The sequence below is a fragment of the Canis lupus genome, chromosome 16, assembly GCF_048164855.1.
Source record: "Canis lupus baileyi chromosome 16, mCanLup2.hap1, whole genome shotgun sequence".
NCBI classification, from domain to species: domain Eukaryota; kingdom Metazoa; phylum Chordata; class Mammalia; order Carnivora; family Canidae; genus Canis; species Canis lupus.
Genome location: NC_132853.1, coordinates 47,740,491 through 47,760,491, shown reverse-complemented (window position 1 = coordinate 47,760,491; position 20,001 = coordinate 47,740,491). Strand labels below are relative to the sequence as shown.

Genomic DNA, 20,001 nt, shown 5'->3' with positions numbered 1-20,001 from the left:
TTGGAAATATCTTAAGGGAAGAAGGGACTCTTAGTGGCTCTTCTGCTCACTGCCGTGTGGCCATCTTAATACAGTATGGGACACTCAGTGCATATTTATTGGATGAATGATTGTTCACCTCTCACTTCCTTGGTCAAACTGTGTCCAGAGGGATGCCTGGATGGCTCAGTGGTTGAGCGTCTGCCTTTGGCTCAGGTTGTGATCCTGGGGTCCTGAGATCAAGTCCTGCATCTGGCTCCCCGCAGGGAGCCTGCTTCTCCCTCTGCCTATGTCTCTGCCTCTCTCTCTGTGTCTCTCATGAATAAATGAATAAAATCTTAAAACAAAAACAAAAACACAACACCCTGCATCTAGAAAAGAATACTTTATGGCCAAGAGAAATGAATGACTATGAAGAATGAAGTAAAACCTCCTCGCTTGTCTGTGTAAATGAAAAGAAGCTTTCCAGTGCTGGTTCTTGGGAAAACAAAGCACAAGGAGATGAATCAGGCACCCGCTGACTAGAAATGAGACTTGTTGATTTTGTCATTAGTATTCCATATTTATCCCAAAACTTCCCACCCAATCAGGAGGGAAGTCCCTGAGTCCCAGGCAGGATCACATCACAGCAATCTAAGAGGAAGAGCTGAAATTAGTTCAGTTTTCTACCTGGAAGGCCTGAGCTCCCCAGGTGGTCAGGATGCCCAAGTTGGACAGCAGCCCCCACCCAGGCCCGAGGAGCCTCGGAGGTGATGGGGCACCAGCTTCACCCGATGCACGATGCTCTGATGCATCAGCGAAGCCCGTAAGTATTGGTGGACTTGCTATGAAACCACAGAAGTATCTCCTCCGTAGAATGAGACAAGGGGAGGCCAAGTTTCTCCTCCTCTTCTGTAGGTACAGTTATTTAGAGAGCATTTCACTTGGTTTTTCTGAAAATTCATGAGCGTGGTTGGCTGCAGTGAGCAGTGTAAACGGATGACGCTAAAACGCTCAGCCTTTGAATCAAACTGAGAGTAATTCACATCAGCCTCTCCGGGTCTTTTGAAGAAGGGACCAGCTGCAGAGCACACACCTGCAATTAAGCAGCTAAGCATTCACTAAGACCAGGTTAGAATCCCAAAATGCGGAGGGAAAAAGATAAAACAAAACAAAACAAAACCATCTGAACCACATTGGGAGCCCAGTTGGTAGATCGGCAGAATTCATTTTCAACAGGTTTATTTAGTTAGGTCTTAAATCAGCCTTAATGAATCCGGGAGAAGAGTGTCAAGGTCCATGTGTTATGGCTCAAGGATGAGTCTGGGACCCCGAGTCCAAACATCCTGTGATTGGCTGCCCTGTTGCTAAACAACTAAAATAGCCCTGCATCCGCTGTCATCACGGGGGGCGGCGAGGGGATGTCATTTACAAGGGGGTCACCCACGTTCCGCCAGCAGCCATTAATAAAGTGCTAACAGGATATCAGTGGTGACTTGCACCAACAGTAAAATAACAAGGTTGGACTGCGGTAAACAACGGATCCTGGCAGGGGGGAAGCTGTAGAAAAACATATGCTCTTCAATTTATTCTCAGTCAAGAATGAAAAAAAAAAAATAGAGGAGAAACCCTAACGCAGGAGGCGCTTCCTGTTTTGAGAGAAAGGTTCTGTGTCAAGATGAGCTGTTGGAGTTTCAATATTCACTCAGAGGACGGATTGAGCATTTTCTTTGTTACACCCCAAAGATACAAAGAAAACCCAGCCCCTGCCCTCGCAGGGCACGTAAATGGGGAGGCAGGTCACGCAGGTCCTGGCAAAACAGGAAGTCAGAGGTGGTGCTGTTTGTTGGAGGCCAGTATGGTGGATGGTTCGGCCTGGTCAATAGTGTGCTGCCCAGAAGGATGGCAGAGCGGCAGGGAGACAGGAAATCTAAATGGAAATGGAGTGGCAGCCAAGCCCCTGAGGAATAGGAACTTTATTCTGAGACTCGCATTAAAAAAATCCAGCAAGATGTGAGACCAGATTGAATCAACACAGAGATGGATGCGAGTCTCCCAGGTCAGGACTGACTTAATAAATATTTGTTGAATGACTGAATGAATCTCTTCCACAGGTCATCCCATTTAGTGCTTACCTCAGATTCTTTGTAGTAACGTTCTGGAATCTCATCGCAGGCGATATCAATAAAGCAAACTTCTCTCTCTAGGTCTTTGGCTTCATTGTCAAAAATCTGAAAGAGCAGAGCAACATATCAAAGGTTAGTGATGTGAGGTGCCCACGGCTGGCACGACTGCGCCTGAAGCGGAATGACACCCCGCAGAGCATCTTCACATGGCTCAGTGCTCCCGGCTGCTGCTTTCTGCCTGCCTCAGGTTGTGAGAGAATCATGAAAGGCTTTTATTCATCGCTTACGTTTTGGCACATCAGAGGCAGGTGTAGCATCAATCACCACTTGGTGAGGGGGTAGAAGAAAAAGTGGTCTGTTTTTAGAAGTCCGAGAGCGAAGAAATAAATCTCTTCCAAAAATGAAGTCTGCTGATTTTTTTGGCAGTTAATCTGGACAGGGGGAGTGAAGAGGATACAAAGGGTCCAGCTAGATAGGCGGCAACAACAAGCAGTAATGGAACCCAAGATTTATGGAAGAGAAGTGTGGGTTTTTTTTTTCATTAAAATGTTTATGTATATTTAACTTCACACACAACACATGCTCATGGCGGAAAACACAGATAAACAAAAAGAAGAAAATAAACATCGCCCACAAATTCATTATGCAGGAATAAACACATGTATTGCTCTTGATCATTGAAGAGCACGATTTCCTTGGGACACGCAGGAGTAAGAAGGCAGGGCTTGGGGAGAAAGTGAGAAGCTAGAGATGGAGCCCCGACCATCTACTGTAGGTTCCACTGCCCCCAGAAAGCCCATCACTTGCAAAGAAATATGTAATAAAACAGCTACATATACATAAAATTTGATGGAAAGATAAAGTTCCTCTAGTTTTTCCCATGGCCATTTTTCTGATCTACAAGGATGATCTTCCCAGCCCTCCTGAAGGGTGGTAAACAGATTACGTTTGCAAAACCACTTTATCCCTGGAAAGCGTCTTAGCTATATCCCCACCTCACTGTTTGGCTAATTCCTGCAGGTGAAATCAACCGTGAACACTGATTAAATCTGATTCTTCAGTAGAAAATGAAATATTTTGGAAGAACAGGGTGGTTGATGCCTAAGAATATTGTCTTGACACAAATTCGGTGCCTGTTAATAACATGATTTCCCACAGGACCACATGTGCAGGGCCCTTTCCAATGCCACACTTTCCTTGGTTTGATTCTCGGACTTGAAACAACTGGTCCTTTCCAAAAGCTTTCTGAATAATATCTGTGCTGGTATTTATCTTCCAAGTCTGATGTTTGCTCTGTTGCCTGTTTTCTTCGAAAACGGTCAGAGACTGGACCCTTCAGACTTGTCCAAGGAGACTGACTGCCCAGCCTGACCTGAGGTGGCCACTGTGTTTTCCTTAAAGGGAGAGAAGGAGGGGTTCTTGGATCAGCTCTAGCTTCTTCCACTGCCACTTGAAGTCCAGTGCTTGGGGACACTCCTACATTGTTTAGGAAGGACAGGTGGATGGTTTTGAAATGAAACGGAGAGAATTTGGGGAAACGAGTTCAAGTTTGAGTGGATAAATCAATTGTAAAATGAAATACTGGGTCTTGGGTTGTTTGCAGGAGTCCCTCTCTCCCCCACTGTCTCCTCCTCCTCTCCCCCTGCCCTTCCTCTACACGAGTCTCTTTTAAGTGTGTGCCAAGAGAAGAAAGACATGTGCCTCATTAAGAAAACAAAACAAAATGGAACATCCCAGAGGGAAATGAGCTTCTAGAGAGTAAATTACAAAAGAAGTTAGAGAGGTTTGATGTTTATTGGTGGTCAAATTTATGAGACTGAAATAAGGGGAAAAAAACAGGGGTTAAGGGAGTTACTGACAGATTGTGTGGCTTTTCCTAATTTAATTCAAACATTTTTGATCACTTATTATACCGGTTATCATATTATCGCCTCTCAGCTGCAGAGTAACCCGTTAGTCTCTGCTCAGAGATAATGGACTGGATCCTGGAAGCACTTCTTTTTTACAGCAAGTATGACATTAAGCCATTTACTGGAGGGACCCAGCAGGAAGTAGGGGGCTGCTCTTCCTGGTTTGGGATCTTCTCCTGCTGTGGAGTCTGTCAGTGGAGACGTGTGGTGGTGCTCTGTCTCAGCTGCATGCCCAGAGCGCCTAGCTGCCTGGTGACCTTGGGGCCCTGGCCCTCCACATGGAGCACCATGCGCTCCAGGGCTTGCATTGGCTGTGGCACTCTGACTCGACACACCTGCCCAACGCTCTCATCTCTTACCAGCGCCCGGAGGGCTGATTTCCACTGCCTAGCAACTGTGGACCAGCTCTGGTCCCGGAGACCCAGCCCATTTCTCCACCATCCAGTGGGCTATGACCACAACCCTCCAGTGAAGTCTCAGCCCCAGCCATGGAGAGGGGCCCCTCCCAAGTTTGTTCTTCATTCTGTATTCTCTGTCAGCCTTAGATACCCTTTGGAGTTCTCTTTCTTTTCTAATTTTTATTTTTTTAGATTTTATTTATTTTTATTTGGGGGAGACAGAGAGTGTAGAGGGAGGGGTACAAGGACAGAATCTCAAGTAGACTCCATGCTGAGCATGGAGCCGGACATGGGGCTCAATCCCACAAACCTGAGATCATGACCTGAGTTGAAGGCAGATACTTAACCGACTGAGCCACCGGGGCACCCCTGAAGTTTTCTTTACATCTTTATAGTTACTCCTATCAAAGTTGAATAATTCCTCACACTCCCCCTGTTCAAATAATTGTGTGCTCTATGCCTCCTGATTAGGCCCTGATGCAGAATAAAGTATTTGCTACAAAGAAAGAATAGACTATAAAAGCCAGGAAGAGGAGGCATTTCTGTTGAGTCAACAAGTAAGTACATCATCAGGACACTGGGAGAAAACCAAGCTGAGAAAATTCTCATTTTTCAGATGAGAAAACCAAGGCTCGAAGAAGTAAAGAGCTTTGCCTGAGGTCACACAAGAGTCAGTAGGGAAGTTCAGATTCAGGGCAAGTCTCCAGCCTTCACCAGCAGGCTCCTCTTGTGATAAAAAGCTGTCTCTTGGCACCCAACCAGGAAGATAAATATCAGTCGAAAGTGCTTCCTGCTTCTTTCCAGAAAGATGAAACTGGAATCTGGTTCTCTTCCTGCTACTTATAAAATGTATGTCCTGAGTAGCTGAGTTGTGGAACTCTCCTCAAACTGGGAACGTTTCTGCGTATAGCAGAAATAGTAGTCGACATGGGACATGGTAGCAGTAGAATCTATTTACATCCCTGCTTCAGTTCAGACTCTGACCTCCTTCATTATCATGACACTTAATTTTCATTGAAGATGAACTACCAAGCACTTCTGCAGACACCCATTCAGGGCAGGGGTTTCCACCACTTGAACAAAGCCACAAAAAATCACTCTGACGCTTGAGATTGAAAAATCTCTTAAGGCTTGAGATTATAGAGAGTTTTAATTTTCAATAAATAATTAATCTCCCAATGGTTAGAGATTTTGGGAGATGCTCTTTAGGGGCTCAGTAAGTACCTACTGAACTAATGGATGGCATTAGCTTTTACTTTCCAAAGAGGAATCTAAGGCAGGAATATAGATTACTAACCGATCTTAGTTTCCTTTTATGACCGAGGATTCTATTTCCTTGGTTGTAAGCACCCTAACTTTCCATCACTCTCAAAAGAGGGCTCAACAGAGTGGAAACTTCACAGTATTAGCTGACAGGGCCTACGTTGGGAATCAGATGAGCTGAGTTTGAATTGGATTATCTCCTGTGTCACCTTGGGCAAGACCCTGCTCCTCCTTGGGGTCTACATATTCTCATTGAAAATCTACCTTCTATTAGGTAGATGGGTGCCAGGAACTTGTGAAACAGAATTGTACCCAAAATTTGGGGAGGTGTATTTTTCTGGAGCAAGGGTTCAAGCACTTTCATCTGATTATCCAAGAGATCTGTGGCCCCAATGAGGTTGTGAACAAGAGACCCAAATGACCACTAAAATTCCTTCCAGTTAAAATGTCTGCAGTGTTGTGTGACCTCTGGGTCATGTTAGTCGCCCATGCCTTACTCTTAGGCCCCTTCTTTCTCTGCCCCTTCACTCTACAGCCAGCTGACTTGGGTGGTGCTCAGAAGGGGCTGCAGCAGAGAAACAGAACAGGGGCAGTGGTCATGATGTAGTGTAATCAGAGGCCGTAACGAGGGTGAAACAATCTAATTTTCATGCTCAGTTTAAGGGCATGATCCAGAATTAAGCCAATACTATTGTAGACAGACGGTTAGTTAGGCCCCAGAGAAAAAATAGCTGGGCTTCCCCAGCAGCAGTGGCAGTAGCTGCCAGGATTCTGGTCAAACCACTGGCTCTTTGAGCTGGAATAAGAGATCTGCTGAGATAGTTGATGATGATGTGCATCTTTTGATACATCAAGCCAAAGCTCCACCAGGGCGGCTGAGCACCTTGATGGTCTTGGGAACTTCTTGGGAGAAGCTGTTCCCTTCTGAGATGGGAGGTGGGTTTGGGAGTTAATTGTGGTACTTTCCCTATATCTCCTATAATAATGTTCCCATCTTTGATTAATTACTAGAGACATGCCCACCCATGGATTATCTGCAGTGGATTTCAGTGCCAATCTGGTTGACTCTCCTAACCTCCTCCCCACCCCTACTAGGCAATGAACACTCAATAAACAAACTCCTATTGATATGAATTGAGCAATACTACAATGAGAAGCCAAATCTCCTGAGTAAATATTATCTTATAGATTCCAAATAAAAAGAGAGTAATCTTTCTTTTGTAAAGCATTATTAAGTATGAAGCACCTTTAAAAGCTTAATATACTTTGACCTAGTAAGCTTAAGCTTTGAGAATTTATCTTAAGAATCTTAAATAAAGGAAAAGCTTTATGCACAAAGATTTTCATCCTGACATTATTATAATGGCAAGAAAAAATAAAGAGAGAAAGGAAGAAAACAGTTTAAATATCCCAGTATGAGAGAATAACCTCGTAAAGTATGATAAATCCATTTGGTGAACTATTCTGTGGTAGCCATTAACAACACCATTCTTAAAAATGATTCTCCTGGGAGAGTATATTTGGAGATGGGTGGGATGGAGAAAGGGAGGTACCCCATATATTTTTTTTAAGATTTTATTTTTAAGTAATCCCTATACCCAACATGGGGCTCGAACTTACAACCCCATGATTAAGAGCTGCATGCTCCACCAACTGAGCTAGCCAGGTGCCCTGAGGTACCCCATATTTAACATGTGGTTATAACTCAGAAGGGAAAGGTACATTGATAAATATGGAATGTGTTTTGACAATGCACTAGATTTCTTCCTTGAATGGGGATGTCTTTTTAGAATATGAAATCTCTCGTTATAGTCCAGTGAGGGACAACACTGGGTGCAGCAGCTTTTCAGAAAATCACAATTCTGGGAATCATGGATTCTGCATCCCTTTTCTCTATCATGGTAACTTTTCTGGTTTAAAACCTAAACTTGGGATCCCTGGGTGGCGCAGCGGTTTGGCGCCTGCCTTTGGCCCAGGGCGTGATCCTGGAGACCCGGGATCGAATCCCACATCGGGCTCCCGATGCATGGAGCCTGCTTCTCCCTCTGCCTATGTCTCTGCCTCTCTCTCTTTCTCTCTCTGTGACTATCATAAATAAATAAAAATTAAAAAAAAATAAAACCTAAACTTATTTATTTTAAAAATAGGCTCCATGCCCAACGTGGGGCTTGAACTCATGACCCTGAGATCAAGAGTCGTGTGCTCTACTGACTGAACCAGCTAGGCATCCCTAAGATCCAAGTTTAGATTAGAACTATCTGTACTTTCAGCATAATTTTTCTGTAAACCTAAAGCTGCTCTAAAGAATAAAGTCTATTTTTTTTTTAAGTTGAAGGGTTAAAAAAGATCCAAGCTTAGTAGCTACATTTATTTATCTTCCCAAGCTACCAAGGATACAAGGTAGGGGCGGATGATTAGTAGGGATTGAGAAAAGTCTACCAGTCATCTTGCTTTATGCTTCAGATATGATTAAAGTGCAAAGAATTTCAGCCAAGCCACTGTTCTCCTCTAACTTCATTTTGCTGCATTTGGGAGGTCTCAGGGGAAGCAACTGACTAAGGCATACCAACAAAGAACAGGTTCAGCAAGAAGAAACCTTGGAAGCACAATAACTGTGTTAACAATGTTTTCATTTTAATGCTCCAGATTTGCAAAGTGGCCATTGGTTTGGTGGTGATGATGGCCGCTGGGTTAACACATTAGGCATGATGGGGCTAGAGTTTGATTCACGGTTTATTGATTATTATCTATCAGCAGCATACCTGGTGGGCAGAGACTGAAATGCACTAATGGCTGGGATGAAAAAATAGTCCAAGTTATTGACAAGACAAACCACCACTTCATTATCCCATCTTTACTGGTATTCTCACCAAGAATATTTTCACATCTACACAATTCAATGGTGACTGTTTCATAAATATGTATGCTTTAACCCAAGAGCATGCAACTTGTCTTCCAACTGCCATTAAGACAGAAATGAAAAAACAGGATGGTCTTTTTTTTTTTTTAAAGGTATTATTTATTTATGAGAGAGAGAGAGAAAGAGAGAAAGGGAGGCAGAGACACAGCCAGAGGGAGAAGCAGGCTCCATGCAGGGAGCCTGACGTGGGACTCGATCTCGGGTCTCCAGGATCACGCCCAGGGTTTAACAGAGCTAAACCACTGAGCCACCCGGGCTGCCCCTTCTTTGGTCTTTTTTTTTTTTTTTTAATTTTTTTTTTTTTTTATTTATGATAGTCACAGAGAGAGAGAGAGAGGCAGAGACACAGGCAGAGGGAGAAGCAGGCTCCATGCACTGGGAGCCCGATGTGGGATTCGATCCCGGGTCTCCAGGATCGCGCCCTGGGCCAAAGGCAGGCGCCAAACCGCTGCGCCACCCAGGGATCCCTTCTTTGGTCTTTTAATAAACATCTCTCTACCTCCCATTCCCCCACCTGGAATACAGAGTTGAAGAACTGATTTGTTCTGTTAGGTGCAGTTACTTAAAGACAGTGGTCTGGAAAGAAAAAGAAACTAGACACAGCAATAAAAAAAAAAAAATCAGCAAACATTTATGAAGCACCTACTATGTGTTCAACACATGACTTCAAACTTCCTCCCCAGTTTGAGCACAAGGGGGCTTATGATTTTGCACAGAAGACTAGATTGAATGCACGACTGAATCAATCACACCATATAAAATATAACCTATATGTTACTAAACTATTGGGTTTATTTATTTTAAGATTTTATTTATTTATTCATGAGAGACACAGAGAGAGAGTCAGAGACATAGGCAGAAGGAGAAGCAGGCTCCATGCAGGTAGCCCAATGGGGGACTCGATCCCTGGACCCTGGGATTGCGACCTGGGCCGAAGGCAGATGCTCAACCACTGAGACACCCAGGCAACCAAGTACTGAGTTTTAAAAGGTATGCTCAGACAAGAGTATTCCAGGCCAAATTCAGCAAGGAGGAAACTCAGCAATGGCCCATAGTAGTCTGGACTCAGGATCATTATTTCAGCAGCAGGAGTAAGTCAAAAGACTGGCCATTTAGTGTTGTGTGGGAAGGAGCCCCACCATGTGCCTGCACCGTATGCTCCTGAGACACCAGAGCCTGGGGTATAACTCATGGCTGCTGGGGTTTCTGTCTTGGGGGGCCCAGAGAACTGTCTGCCTGTGCTGGGGATGCAGGGTAAGTGACGGCCTCATACCCGCTCCAGAATAGCCCTTGGTTTTGGAGCCGAGTAAGAGCCCCATCTGGTAATATGATGGGAGGTGAACTGCTTTGACTTAATCCTCATTAAATGCTCCACTGGCCATTGGATTTAGGGGGTATTAAGGCTGAGTAAAGGAAACTCATCTGTCAGGGTTAGGCCAGTTTGTCTTAGCTGCTGGGTAAACTTCAGTGCTTCCCCAGAGAATGCTCCCTGGTGGACAATATCATTAGGCTTTCAGTGCAGAATGGAAAACTGCTTTCCCAAAGCCAGTGGGAGTAGCAAAGCAAGCTGAAGGCAAAGGTTTCCACCCACAAGTGTCTGAAAAAATTCTGTCTTCAATGGGGTGGTAATGACGCCTGCACAGAGCTGCTGGAGAGGTGGAGAGGGGTGAGGGATGAGGCAGGGGTGCTCTAAAGAACGCCTCTGTGAATCTTGATGGAACATTCTTGATGAGCTGTTTTGTTTTCCTTATACTGCCCTCTCTGCATTGATTGCCAGCTTACTTACCTTCCAGTGTACTGGGATTGAGTGTTAAAGGGCTCCAGATAGACAATGGGAGGAAGGGACCCAGAGGGAGTCTTCTCTTTAGAAAGCTGCTTTGGACCTACGTTAAATTTCCAGGTGTTCTAGTTACCCATCCTTATGGAGTGCATGGGTGGGGTAAAGCTCTCAGGGATGTGAGCTGGCAACATGAGGACACCTCTGTGAAGAGAAAGGGTTCAGGGAGTGAGGGGTGAGAAAGTAGCACCACTGCTTGTCAATTGGGGAGAATATCGTCACGACCCAGCAAGCCTGGAGTGTCTTAGATGGCACAGGGGGAGCAGGGCGGGGGACCTGGGTTAGGAGAGGGTAGGATGGGGACAAGTACAGCTCTGGATGGTGGGAGACAGCCTAGATCAGAGATGAAGATGGGTGGTGGAGTGGGCTGGCTTCCCTTGGCACCATCTATGAGTATTTTGCACATTATCTACAGGTCTCTGGACAGTGACCAAGGGAAGGTGCATGCACTTGGCGAAGACCAGGGCTCAAGATGGACCTCGAGCTTCTAGCACAGTGAAGATCATTCCCACCTTGGCAGACGGTAATAAGCATGCCAGTGGGGGTCCTCGGGAGGCCAGGAAGCATGAGTATAAAAGAAAGCCCCATGGTGAGCCGTCTTGAGGGAGCTAATTCCAGAAAGTGGGGCATTCATGGTGTCAGCCACAAAGGCTTGCCTGTTTCTTCCACGAGTCACTGAATAATGTTTCTCTATATTAGTTCAAATTAATTAAACTCCTAAACAGAACTCTCTGCCAAACAGGCTTCCAAGATAGGTGCTTTGGGAAAGTTCATAATGGTCATCCCCAGTTCCCCAGTGTGAGCACACAGAAACTACTGGTAGGACTCCCAAATCACTCAATCTGGCCCCTTCGTGGTTGAACTAGCACAGAAGGCGCACCACACCCTCCAGGGTTTTTCTTTTCTTTTCTTAAGAAAAAAAAAAAAAAAGAAGTTTCTCAGGAAGTAGATGTTTTTAATTAGAAGAATCAAGTACAAAGAAGAAATATGGCACTAGCAACCACCCATAAAGGTTATACAGATCTTAATCCTCTTATCCTTCTAGTATGGGACAGACACAATTTTTAAAAACCAACTGTAGATCTAGTGCCATTTTTGTCATTCACACAAAAATAAAGGACAACTCAGTGCCTTAGCAAGGTATATTGATCCCCTCCCCCCCTTTTTAAGGCTCCTTCCCCCTAGAACAAGTTTTTTAAAAACAATTATTTGGGGAGTTTACAATTCTCCAAATTCCTGGAACCACCACTACAATTAAGGTAAAGAACAGTTTCATCAGCCCAAAAAACTAATTTATAGTCACACCCTCTGCATGCCCCAACCCCTGGCAACCACTGACTTGTTTTCCATCCCTATAGCTTTTCTTTTTTAAAAAAAGATTTCATTTATTTATTTGAGAGAGAGAGCACATGCGTGTGCACACATACACATGAGTGGGGGAAGGGCAGAAGGAGAGGGACCAGCAAACAGACTCCTCACTGAGCACGAAGCCCGATACAGGGCTCCATCTCAGGACCCTGAGATCAAGACCTGAACCAAAATTAAGAGTCAGACGCTTAACCAACTGAGCCACCCAGGTGCCCCTAAGTTTTTTTCTTTTTAAGAATGTCATACTGGGGGGTGCCTAGATGGCTCAGTTGGTTAAGTATCTGCCTTCAGCTCATGTCATGATCCCAGGGTCCTGGGATCGAGGACTGAATTGGGCTCCTTGCTCAGAGGGGGAGCCTGCTTCTCCCTCTGCTCCTCCCACCTGCTCATGCTCTGTCTCTTTCTCAAATAAATTCAATCTTTAATATAATCTTTAATATAAGAATGTCATACAGAGGTGCTTAGCATGGAGCCTAAAAAAAAAAAAGAAGAATGTCAGACAAACAGAATCATACAGATTTTAGCTCATTGAGACTGGCTCCTGTTATGCAGTAATGCCTTTGAGATTCATCCTGTTGTATATATCAAAGCTCACTCCTTTTTATCGCCAAGTAGTATTCCATTGTGTGGATGCACCACAGTCTGTTCACCAGTTCCCCCATTTCTAGCCTGGGGCGATGATGAATAGAGTCGCTAAAAGCACTTGTGGACAGGCTTTTGTGTGAACGCAAGTTTTCATTTCCCTAAGGTGCATACCCAGAAGTGGGGTTGTAGAGTGGTAGGGCATATATTGATTCTTCTCTATAAGCAGATGTATCATTACTCCTGTAGTAGATTGAATAATGTCTCCCCCAAATTCACACCTACCAGGAACCTCAGAATGTGACCTTATTCAGAAATAGGGTCTGTGCAAATCTAATTAGTTAAGGATTGCTATGGACTGATATGTATAATGCTCCAAAATTTGAAATCTAATGTCCAGGGCATCCCTAGTGGCCCGGCAGTTTAGCACCACCTTCAGCCCGAGGTATGATCCTGGAGTCTTAGGATCGAGTCCCACATCGGGCTCCCTGCATGGAGCCCGTTTCTCCCTCTGCCTGTGTCTCTGCCTCTCTCTTTGTCTCTTTCTCTCTGTGTGTCTCTCATGAATGAATAAATAAAATCTAGAAAGAAGAAAGAAAGAAAGAAAGAAAGAAAGAAAGAAAGAAAGAAAGAAAGAAAGAAAGAAAGAAAGAAAGAAAGAAAGAAATCTAATGTCCAAAGGGTGTTAGGAGGTGGTAGGCTCTGGGGAGGTGATTAGGTCATGAGGGTGGAGCTCTCATGAATGGGATTAGCACTCTACAGAAAAGACCCTACAGAGCTCCCTAGACTGTTTTTCTTTCTTTCTTTCTTTCTTTCTTTCTTTCTTTCTTTCTTTCTTTCTTTCTTTCTTTCTTTCTTTCTCTTTCTTTTCTCTTTCTTTCTTTCTTTCTTTCTCTTTCTTTCTTCTTTTCTTTTCTTTCTTTTCTTCTTTCTCTTTTTCTTTCTTTCTTTTTCTTTTTTTTACCACGTGAGGACACAGGAAGGAGTTGGCAGCCTGCAACTCAAAAACCAACAATGTTGGTACCCTGATCCTGGACCTCCTGCCTCCAGACTGTGAAATAAATCTCTGTTGTTTTTAAACTTCCTAGTCCATGAAATGAAAATCATCCTGGATTTAGGATGGCTCCTAAATCCCATGACTAGTGAATGTCCTCTTGTGAAGAGGACACAGACACACAAGGAGATTCTTTCCCAGAACCTTTGCAAGGAGCACAGCCCTGGCCAACACCTTGATTTTGGACTTCTGGCCTCCATAACTATGAGGGAATACATTTCTGCTTTTTTAAGCTGCCCAGTGTGTGGTAATTGGTTATGGCCATCCTAGAACACCAATACAACTCTCCACTTTTTTTGGCGGGGGAGACCCCCTTTCTCAAACTCAAGATGAAACTCCCTGGAGTAGACAAAGAGTAGCTTTCTAAGAGGAAAACACTGTTCTGAACTTCCATGAATAAAGGCAACCAGGCCTTCTTTGTTGTGTTATTCAATGTGTGCAGTCAGAAGAAAGAGGTTAGAAGATGAAAAGCAAACTTGAGCTCCTGAAGTGTGGACTTCAGGCTGGTGATGGAGATCCTTGCCTAGACCCAACTTTCACCTGCAGGTCTTCTTTTCAACTAGGCCTCACCCTTGGGCTCTGTCCTTGGCTGGTTTAGTGTTTTGTTTTGTTTTGTTTTTTTGTTTTTTTGTAAAGCAAGAATCCTGTTGAGGCACATTTAGGGAGAAATCTCTCACTCTTGCTATCACCTTGGCTTGCCGTCAGCAAGAATCCTCTCAAGTCAGGGGTGTCTGGGTGGTTCATTTGGATTAGGAACCAGCTCTTGCTTTCAGCCCAGGTCATGATCTTAGGGTCAAGGGATGGAGCTCAAGTGGGGCTCCACACTCAGTTGGGAGTCTGCTCAAGATTCTTTCTCTCCCTCTCTCTTTGCCCCTCCCCCTGCTCTGTCTCTCTTAAAAAAAAGAAAAAAAAAAAAAAGAATCCTGTCATTCAGCCAGAATCCTCCTTCCATCCACCGATCCCCATGCTGCACCTTGACTGTCGGTCACTGCTAGCCCTTTCTGTGCTCAGAGTTGAGCTCATCTCTCTTCCTATAACAAATATTCATTGTATTAGTCTCCCTGAATGAGGCTCGCCTTACCATCTTTAACAAGTGCCAGGAGTCATTTTTCTTCAATATTGGCCCATGGAGGAGATTTCCTTCCATTCCCCCACCTACCTCAAAGGTTGCAGCAAATTCAACAGGGAGAGAAACCCAGTGACAACCATACAGAAGAGACAAGGGCATTGCTCATCCATAAAGTTCAAAATAAAAAGCTGCTGGTCCACGCACGTGGGGAGCGAGGGCGACAGAGAGACGCAAGAGGAAAGGGTGCCTGGGCACGTGGCAGGGTGGAGATCTAAGGGTAAGAGAGCCCGACAAAGTACAAATGATTGCCCAGTGTGATCCCTTTGAGGGAAAGGACACTTCAGTCTATTCCGGGATGTGTCTAGAAAGAGCTCTGGCGCACCAGCGGAGGGTTGAGAACCGTTTCGCACGGTGACCTGAGGTTCGAGGCAGGGAGCCATGGTGAACCCTGCGGTTCGTTTGGGGGAGATGAAAAGGTAGGGCAGAGGGTTCAAGAGACAGTAGTCACAGTGACGTGGTGACCGATGGGAAAAAAGATTGTGATTGGAAAAACAATGTTCTCATAAGGTGCTCCGGGTCATGGCAACTAATTGAGAAAAGGACAGAGAAGTATATTCAAGCAATGCAGAAAGGGTCACACATGCTCCGACACAATTCATTTACTAAAAAGGCTTCAGAGGCACAAAAAATTGCTTCCAAGTTACGGTTCCCAGGGCAGCTGGAACAAGGCTCTTTTCATAAACTTGGGCTAATTTTGGCACAGAGCAGCCTCAATCCGAATCCTTCCCCTGGGCCGCGGCCCCCTTCGGACACCCAGGCCGCCGCCAGTTCAGGCCCAGGCCGCACACGGGCACGTGGGGACACGGCCCCGAGGCGGGGGACGGCTTCCCCGCAGGATGATCAATAACGCTTCCTAAAATAAGTCTCAGAAGCGGAGCTCAAAATAGTTGCAATTTCTCCCAGTTCTTTCTCATTTCAATTCGCAGGGTGGTCTCTGGGAACTAGAGCCCATGGTTTTCTCTGAAGCTGAGGAGCAGACATTTCTCCCGGCAGCGGCCGGCGGTGGGGCTCGCTGTGGGCCTGGCTCTGCAAGGTGACTCTGAACACCCCCTCCCCGTCCTTCCCCAAACCTTTTTTTTGAGCTTCAGCAATGAATCCTCTGCACAAAGCAGCAGAGTTCCTGACAGAGAAAAATGGCTAGTACCTGCTTTTCCCTGAGAAGCTACCAGCTCGGCCTTGAGGGAAGGGAATCAATGGCGGAGACAGATGGCTCGTTGAGGCCCAAGTGGTGGGGCAGCCACAAAGGGGAGTCGGCGGACAATGGGGAGAACTGCCACAGGGCTGGCGGCAGCTTCACTCCAGAGGCCCAAGAGTCCCTGCCTCTCGTCCGCCGCACAAGCGTCCTGAGGTATTTCAGGGCCTTGTGTCTCCTTCTAGCTCATTCCTGGCGTGCCTCTCTGGGCAAAACAACGTAATGGGCACCAGCCCAAAACCACTTCAGAATCATGATAGATTGCATCTACTGTCAGAAAAAACAAAATAAAGGAACAAATTGTTACATGTGCCTGGTAGGTCATGTTTTGTTTGGTTTTCCCTTCTGTGGGATTGGTTCTAAATACCTCTCAAAGCCAAGTTGGAGAATTCTGCGAGGCCTCCTGGCTGAGTTCTGCGGACACACCCCAGGCAGCCAACCGGAAGGCTCCAGAAGGATCGCTCCAGGCATGGATAAGACAGAGGTGGCTCAGCGGATGGGAGTGGGTTAGCTCCCTAAACTCTTCCCAAGGTGGTGGGTGATCAGGCCTGAAGCTCCCAAAGGGGTCTGTCACCTGTGCTTTCTCCCAGTGGGTAGGGAAGGCTTTCCTTTGGCTGTGGCTTTCCTGCCCTGACAGGCCAGCATCGGGGGCCAACTTTGGACTGTCTATCATGTCATTCCTGGATCAGCAACCTTCTCTTTTCTCTTTTTTCCTTACTGTAATACCTCTTTATCGTGGGAAATACAGTTAAGAAAATTACAGAGAGAAAATACGGCGTGGCAGTGACAAGGCCTGACTCCAGTGTCAGCAGACACAGGCTTGCGACCGGGCTCTGCTGCTTGGCTGGGTGACCTTGCACATGATACTGAGGACAGTTGGACCTCATTTTTCTGATCTGTAAAATAAGAGCAGTATCTGTGCTCCCCTCTTTGGGTAGCAGAGAGGGATCCATGACAGAAAGCAGGCAAGGCCCAGTTCATTTTGACCTGGCCTTGGTAAATGCCCTGGGTGTCAGGTGTCACTATCGCTGAAGGGGGAACAAGGCCAGCACTCATTTTCAAAGTCTGAATTGTGTTTCATTATATTCCTGTAATACAAATGCACGCATCTTGCTATGGTCAACTGTTCCCCACCCCATTTCACCCTTTTGGTCCTCTTTGCAATGTTTATAATACTACACTGGACACCTGTAAAAAAATATTAGTCTTTGTTTTTTTTTTTAAAACAATCTGAAGATTTTATTTTTTAGTAATCTCTACACCCGACATGGGGCTCAAACCCACAACCCTGATATCAAGGTCGCATGCTCTACCGACTGAGCCAGCCAGGTGCCCCAAAATGTTAATCTTTGATTGTGAATGACCTAACAAATCTCCTCTATATTCCAGATGCTTTTCCTGAATTCCAGACCTTTTGATACAGACTGATTATTGGACACCAATCTCTGGCTTTACTCAAATTTAACATGCCAAATCCTACATTCATTATTACAAATCATTCATCATCCCAAATCCTACCTTCTTGGTTCTAGGGTGTGAGCCTGCTCCTCCTCTTGTGGTCTTTCAATCATCCAGAGTAGAAACTTGGGTGTTATTCTAAGCTCTTATTTCTTTCTCATTCTTGCATCTGTTCAGGCACTAAGTTTTATTAATTCCACTGCTTCTATATTTCAGCAATCCATCTCCTTGACAGACCTATTCTCTATTCACCTGGATGAATGCAGGACTTCTAACTTCCTTCCTTTCTTTTCCTTTCCTTTTTAAAAAATAAGCTCTAAGCCCAATGTGGGGCTCAAACTCACGACCCTGAGATCAAGTTACATGGTCTACCAACTGAGCCAGCCAAGTGCCCCAAACTTCCTTTTGATATCCTAGTTTCCACAATCCATTCATCTGTTTGTCCATCCATCCATCCATGCATGCATCCATCCATCTATCATCCCATCTACCTGAAGGAGAGCAGAATATGCCATCCCAAAATATGCCACTTTGACCTAACAATTATTTTGAATTAAAATTACTTGAGAGACAGCTGGTTCAAGAAGGACACTGTGACCCTTCTTTGTCCTCCTGGAAGGAGGAGATAAATCTCCCATGTGAAAAGTACCTTCTTCATACAGGGAGGGTAGATGGCATCCTTACCACCAGAAATAGGGAATTTAGAGCCAAGAGGCTATATAAACCAACCTTGTTACTTCTTCACTAATTTGCTGTTCCAAGCCCAAATCCCTTTATCTTGTCAATTCCTCACAAATTTACTGTTTCTTTGTCTAAAAGGTGTATGCTGGTCACTGCACTGATCACTTCTGCACTGGTCACTTCTTTGAGTCCCATATTTTTACAGGGTTCCCATATACCCAAAATTAATTTTTCTTCTATCAATCTGTCTTCTATCAATTAATTATTAGGGAAGTTAAAGCACTTAGAACTTAGAAGAAGGGAAACATTTTCCACCCTACATATCTATCCATCCATCCACATGTTCACCTTGTTTGGTTCCCGATATGTTAGAATGGTTTCTTTACAGTTCAGGGGTCAAAGCATCTGGTTCTAAGCCTGGCTCCATGGCTTAGGAATTGATCCCATGAACCCTTCCCAGTTCCATTTCATCATCTGGAAGTGAGTCCTCTCCGCATCCTGCCCCCTCACTGAGCCATCAGAACCAGGTGAGAGAATGGATGTGATAGTGCTTCTCAAGCTCCCAAATGCTATACCAGTGTATGGAATTAGTACATTTGTATCCACCTACGAACTCACACTCCCTGTCCTTTCTCTCTTCATTGCTCCAGGCATGCCTTACTCCCCACGGAGAACATCAGGTTCTCTAACTCACCATTTCAACCTTCCAAGCCCCAGCTCTTGCTCCTCAATGAAGGTTCTTCTTCATCCTACCTACCTGGCTCATACCAACTCATCTTTCAAAGTCATGGCTTCTGCCAAGCCTTCCTTTTACTAAAGCAACAATACGTATGGTGACATTGTGTGTGTGTGTGTGTGTGTGTGTGTGTGTGACATTTGGTTATGGTTCAATTCTTGGGTTCCCAGAGAACCCGACGCATAGGTCCCTAATGGAATTCCCAGGGGAATACTACCTGTAAATCAGTAGTTTGTCTCTGCTGTTGCTACTTTTGTAAAATTAGAGGGTCATAAATCATTCACACTCCAGGAAAGGGTATACAATGATCTTTCAGCTCCAGGCCTTTGAAGTCTCTTCAACTGAAGTCAAATCTAACAAGTGGCAACAGGCACATTGTGATTTTTGTTTTAAATGCTATTTATCTATTAAACTGGAGAACCCAGAGTAAATGTCCCAGCTGTCTTAGTTTGGAAAGCTGTCTGACTGTGGGAGATGAAATCAACTTGACAGGTGACAGCAAAAGTTTTTCAATTCACTGAACTCTGCAAATCTGGACTAGCAGGATCTCAATGGCTCCAGTAAAATAGATGGCCATTGCCTAGGCCCCATAATGTGCCGCAGTAGCAGGAGCCCATGTGGCCCCAAGGTAGGGGGAACTAGGCTAAACTGATGTTTCTCACTCACCTGTGCATCCCTCTGTCTTTTAACGTCTCATACATCATCAAACCTAATGTTTTGCTGCTACTGAGCTGAACCATTCGACTAAATACCATCAGCTTTGGCTGTTAACATTAGCATTGGTTAACTGTTCATCCAGTTTGTTGTTTGCCAGCAGAGGACATCTTGTTAGCCAACAAGTCGTAGCGGATGTCAAAGTTTAGGAGAAAAATGGTGAGAGGAAAAGGAAAGACTGAGGGAAAAAAAAAAAAAAGCTCATCCGTGAAATTTCCTTCTTTTTTGCAAATTCGGAAAAAATAACTGCACCATTTAATTTTAGAGGCTGAATCCCTTGGATCAAAGAATATTTAAGAGAGTCATGCCTCAATACCAAGGACAGCAAGAGCCTGAGGGGAAACTTAAGATCTCGCATGGAACAGACCCTTCCAGCACATTCTAAATAACACTTCCTGCTCTTTCATGTGCACACAAATCTAGGGAATCTTGCTAAAATGCAGGTTCTGGTTTAGTGTGCCTGGGGTAGGACTTGAGATTCTAATAAGCTCCCAGGTGATGATGCTGAAGTTTCCATAAACATCTGAGACTTGGGGGCTTTAAGTCAAGGCAAGGAGGACAGAATAAAGAAACTGCAGAGGAAAGTAGTGGTCAGATGGAATTCCATCCTGGCAATGGAAGCCACTGCGAAATGTTCTGATTTGGGGTCTGCATGGATCCCCTCAGGCAGCTCTA

The 20,001-nt window shown here is 44.9% G+C and overlaps 1 protein-coding gene across 1 annotated transcript in view; it reads right to left on the bottom strand.

The window, feature by feature from the left end:
• The window catches only part of PITPNC1 (phosphatidylinositol transfer protein cytoplasmic 1), a 256,274-nt gene that overhangs the window by 39,696 nt on the left and 196,577 nt on the right, over window positions 1–20,001 (bottom strand). The window contains exon 7 of the mRNA XM_072781098.1: window positions 2,094–2,189. Within this exon, the coding sequence (XP_072637199.1) occupies window positions 2,094–2,189 (96 nt within the window). The remainder of the gene's footprint in view (window positions 1–2,093; window positions 2,190–20,001) is intronic.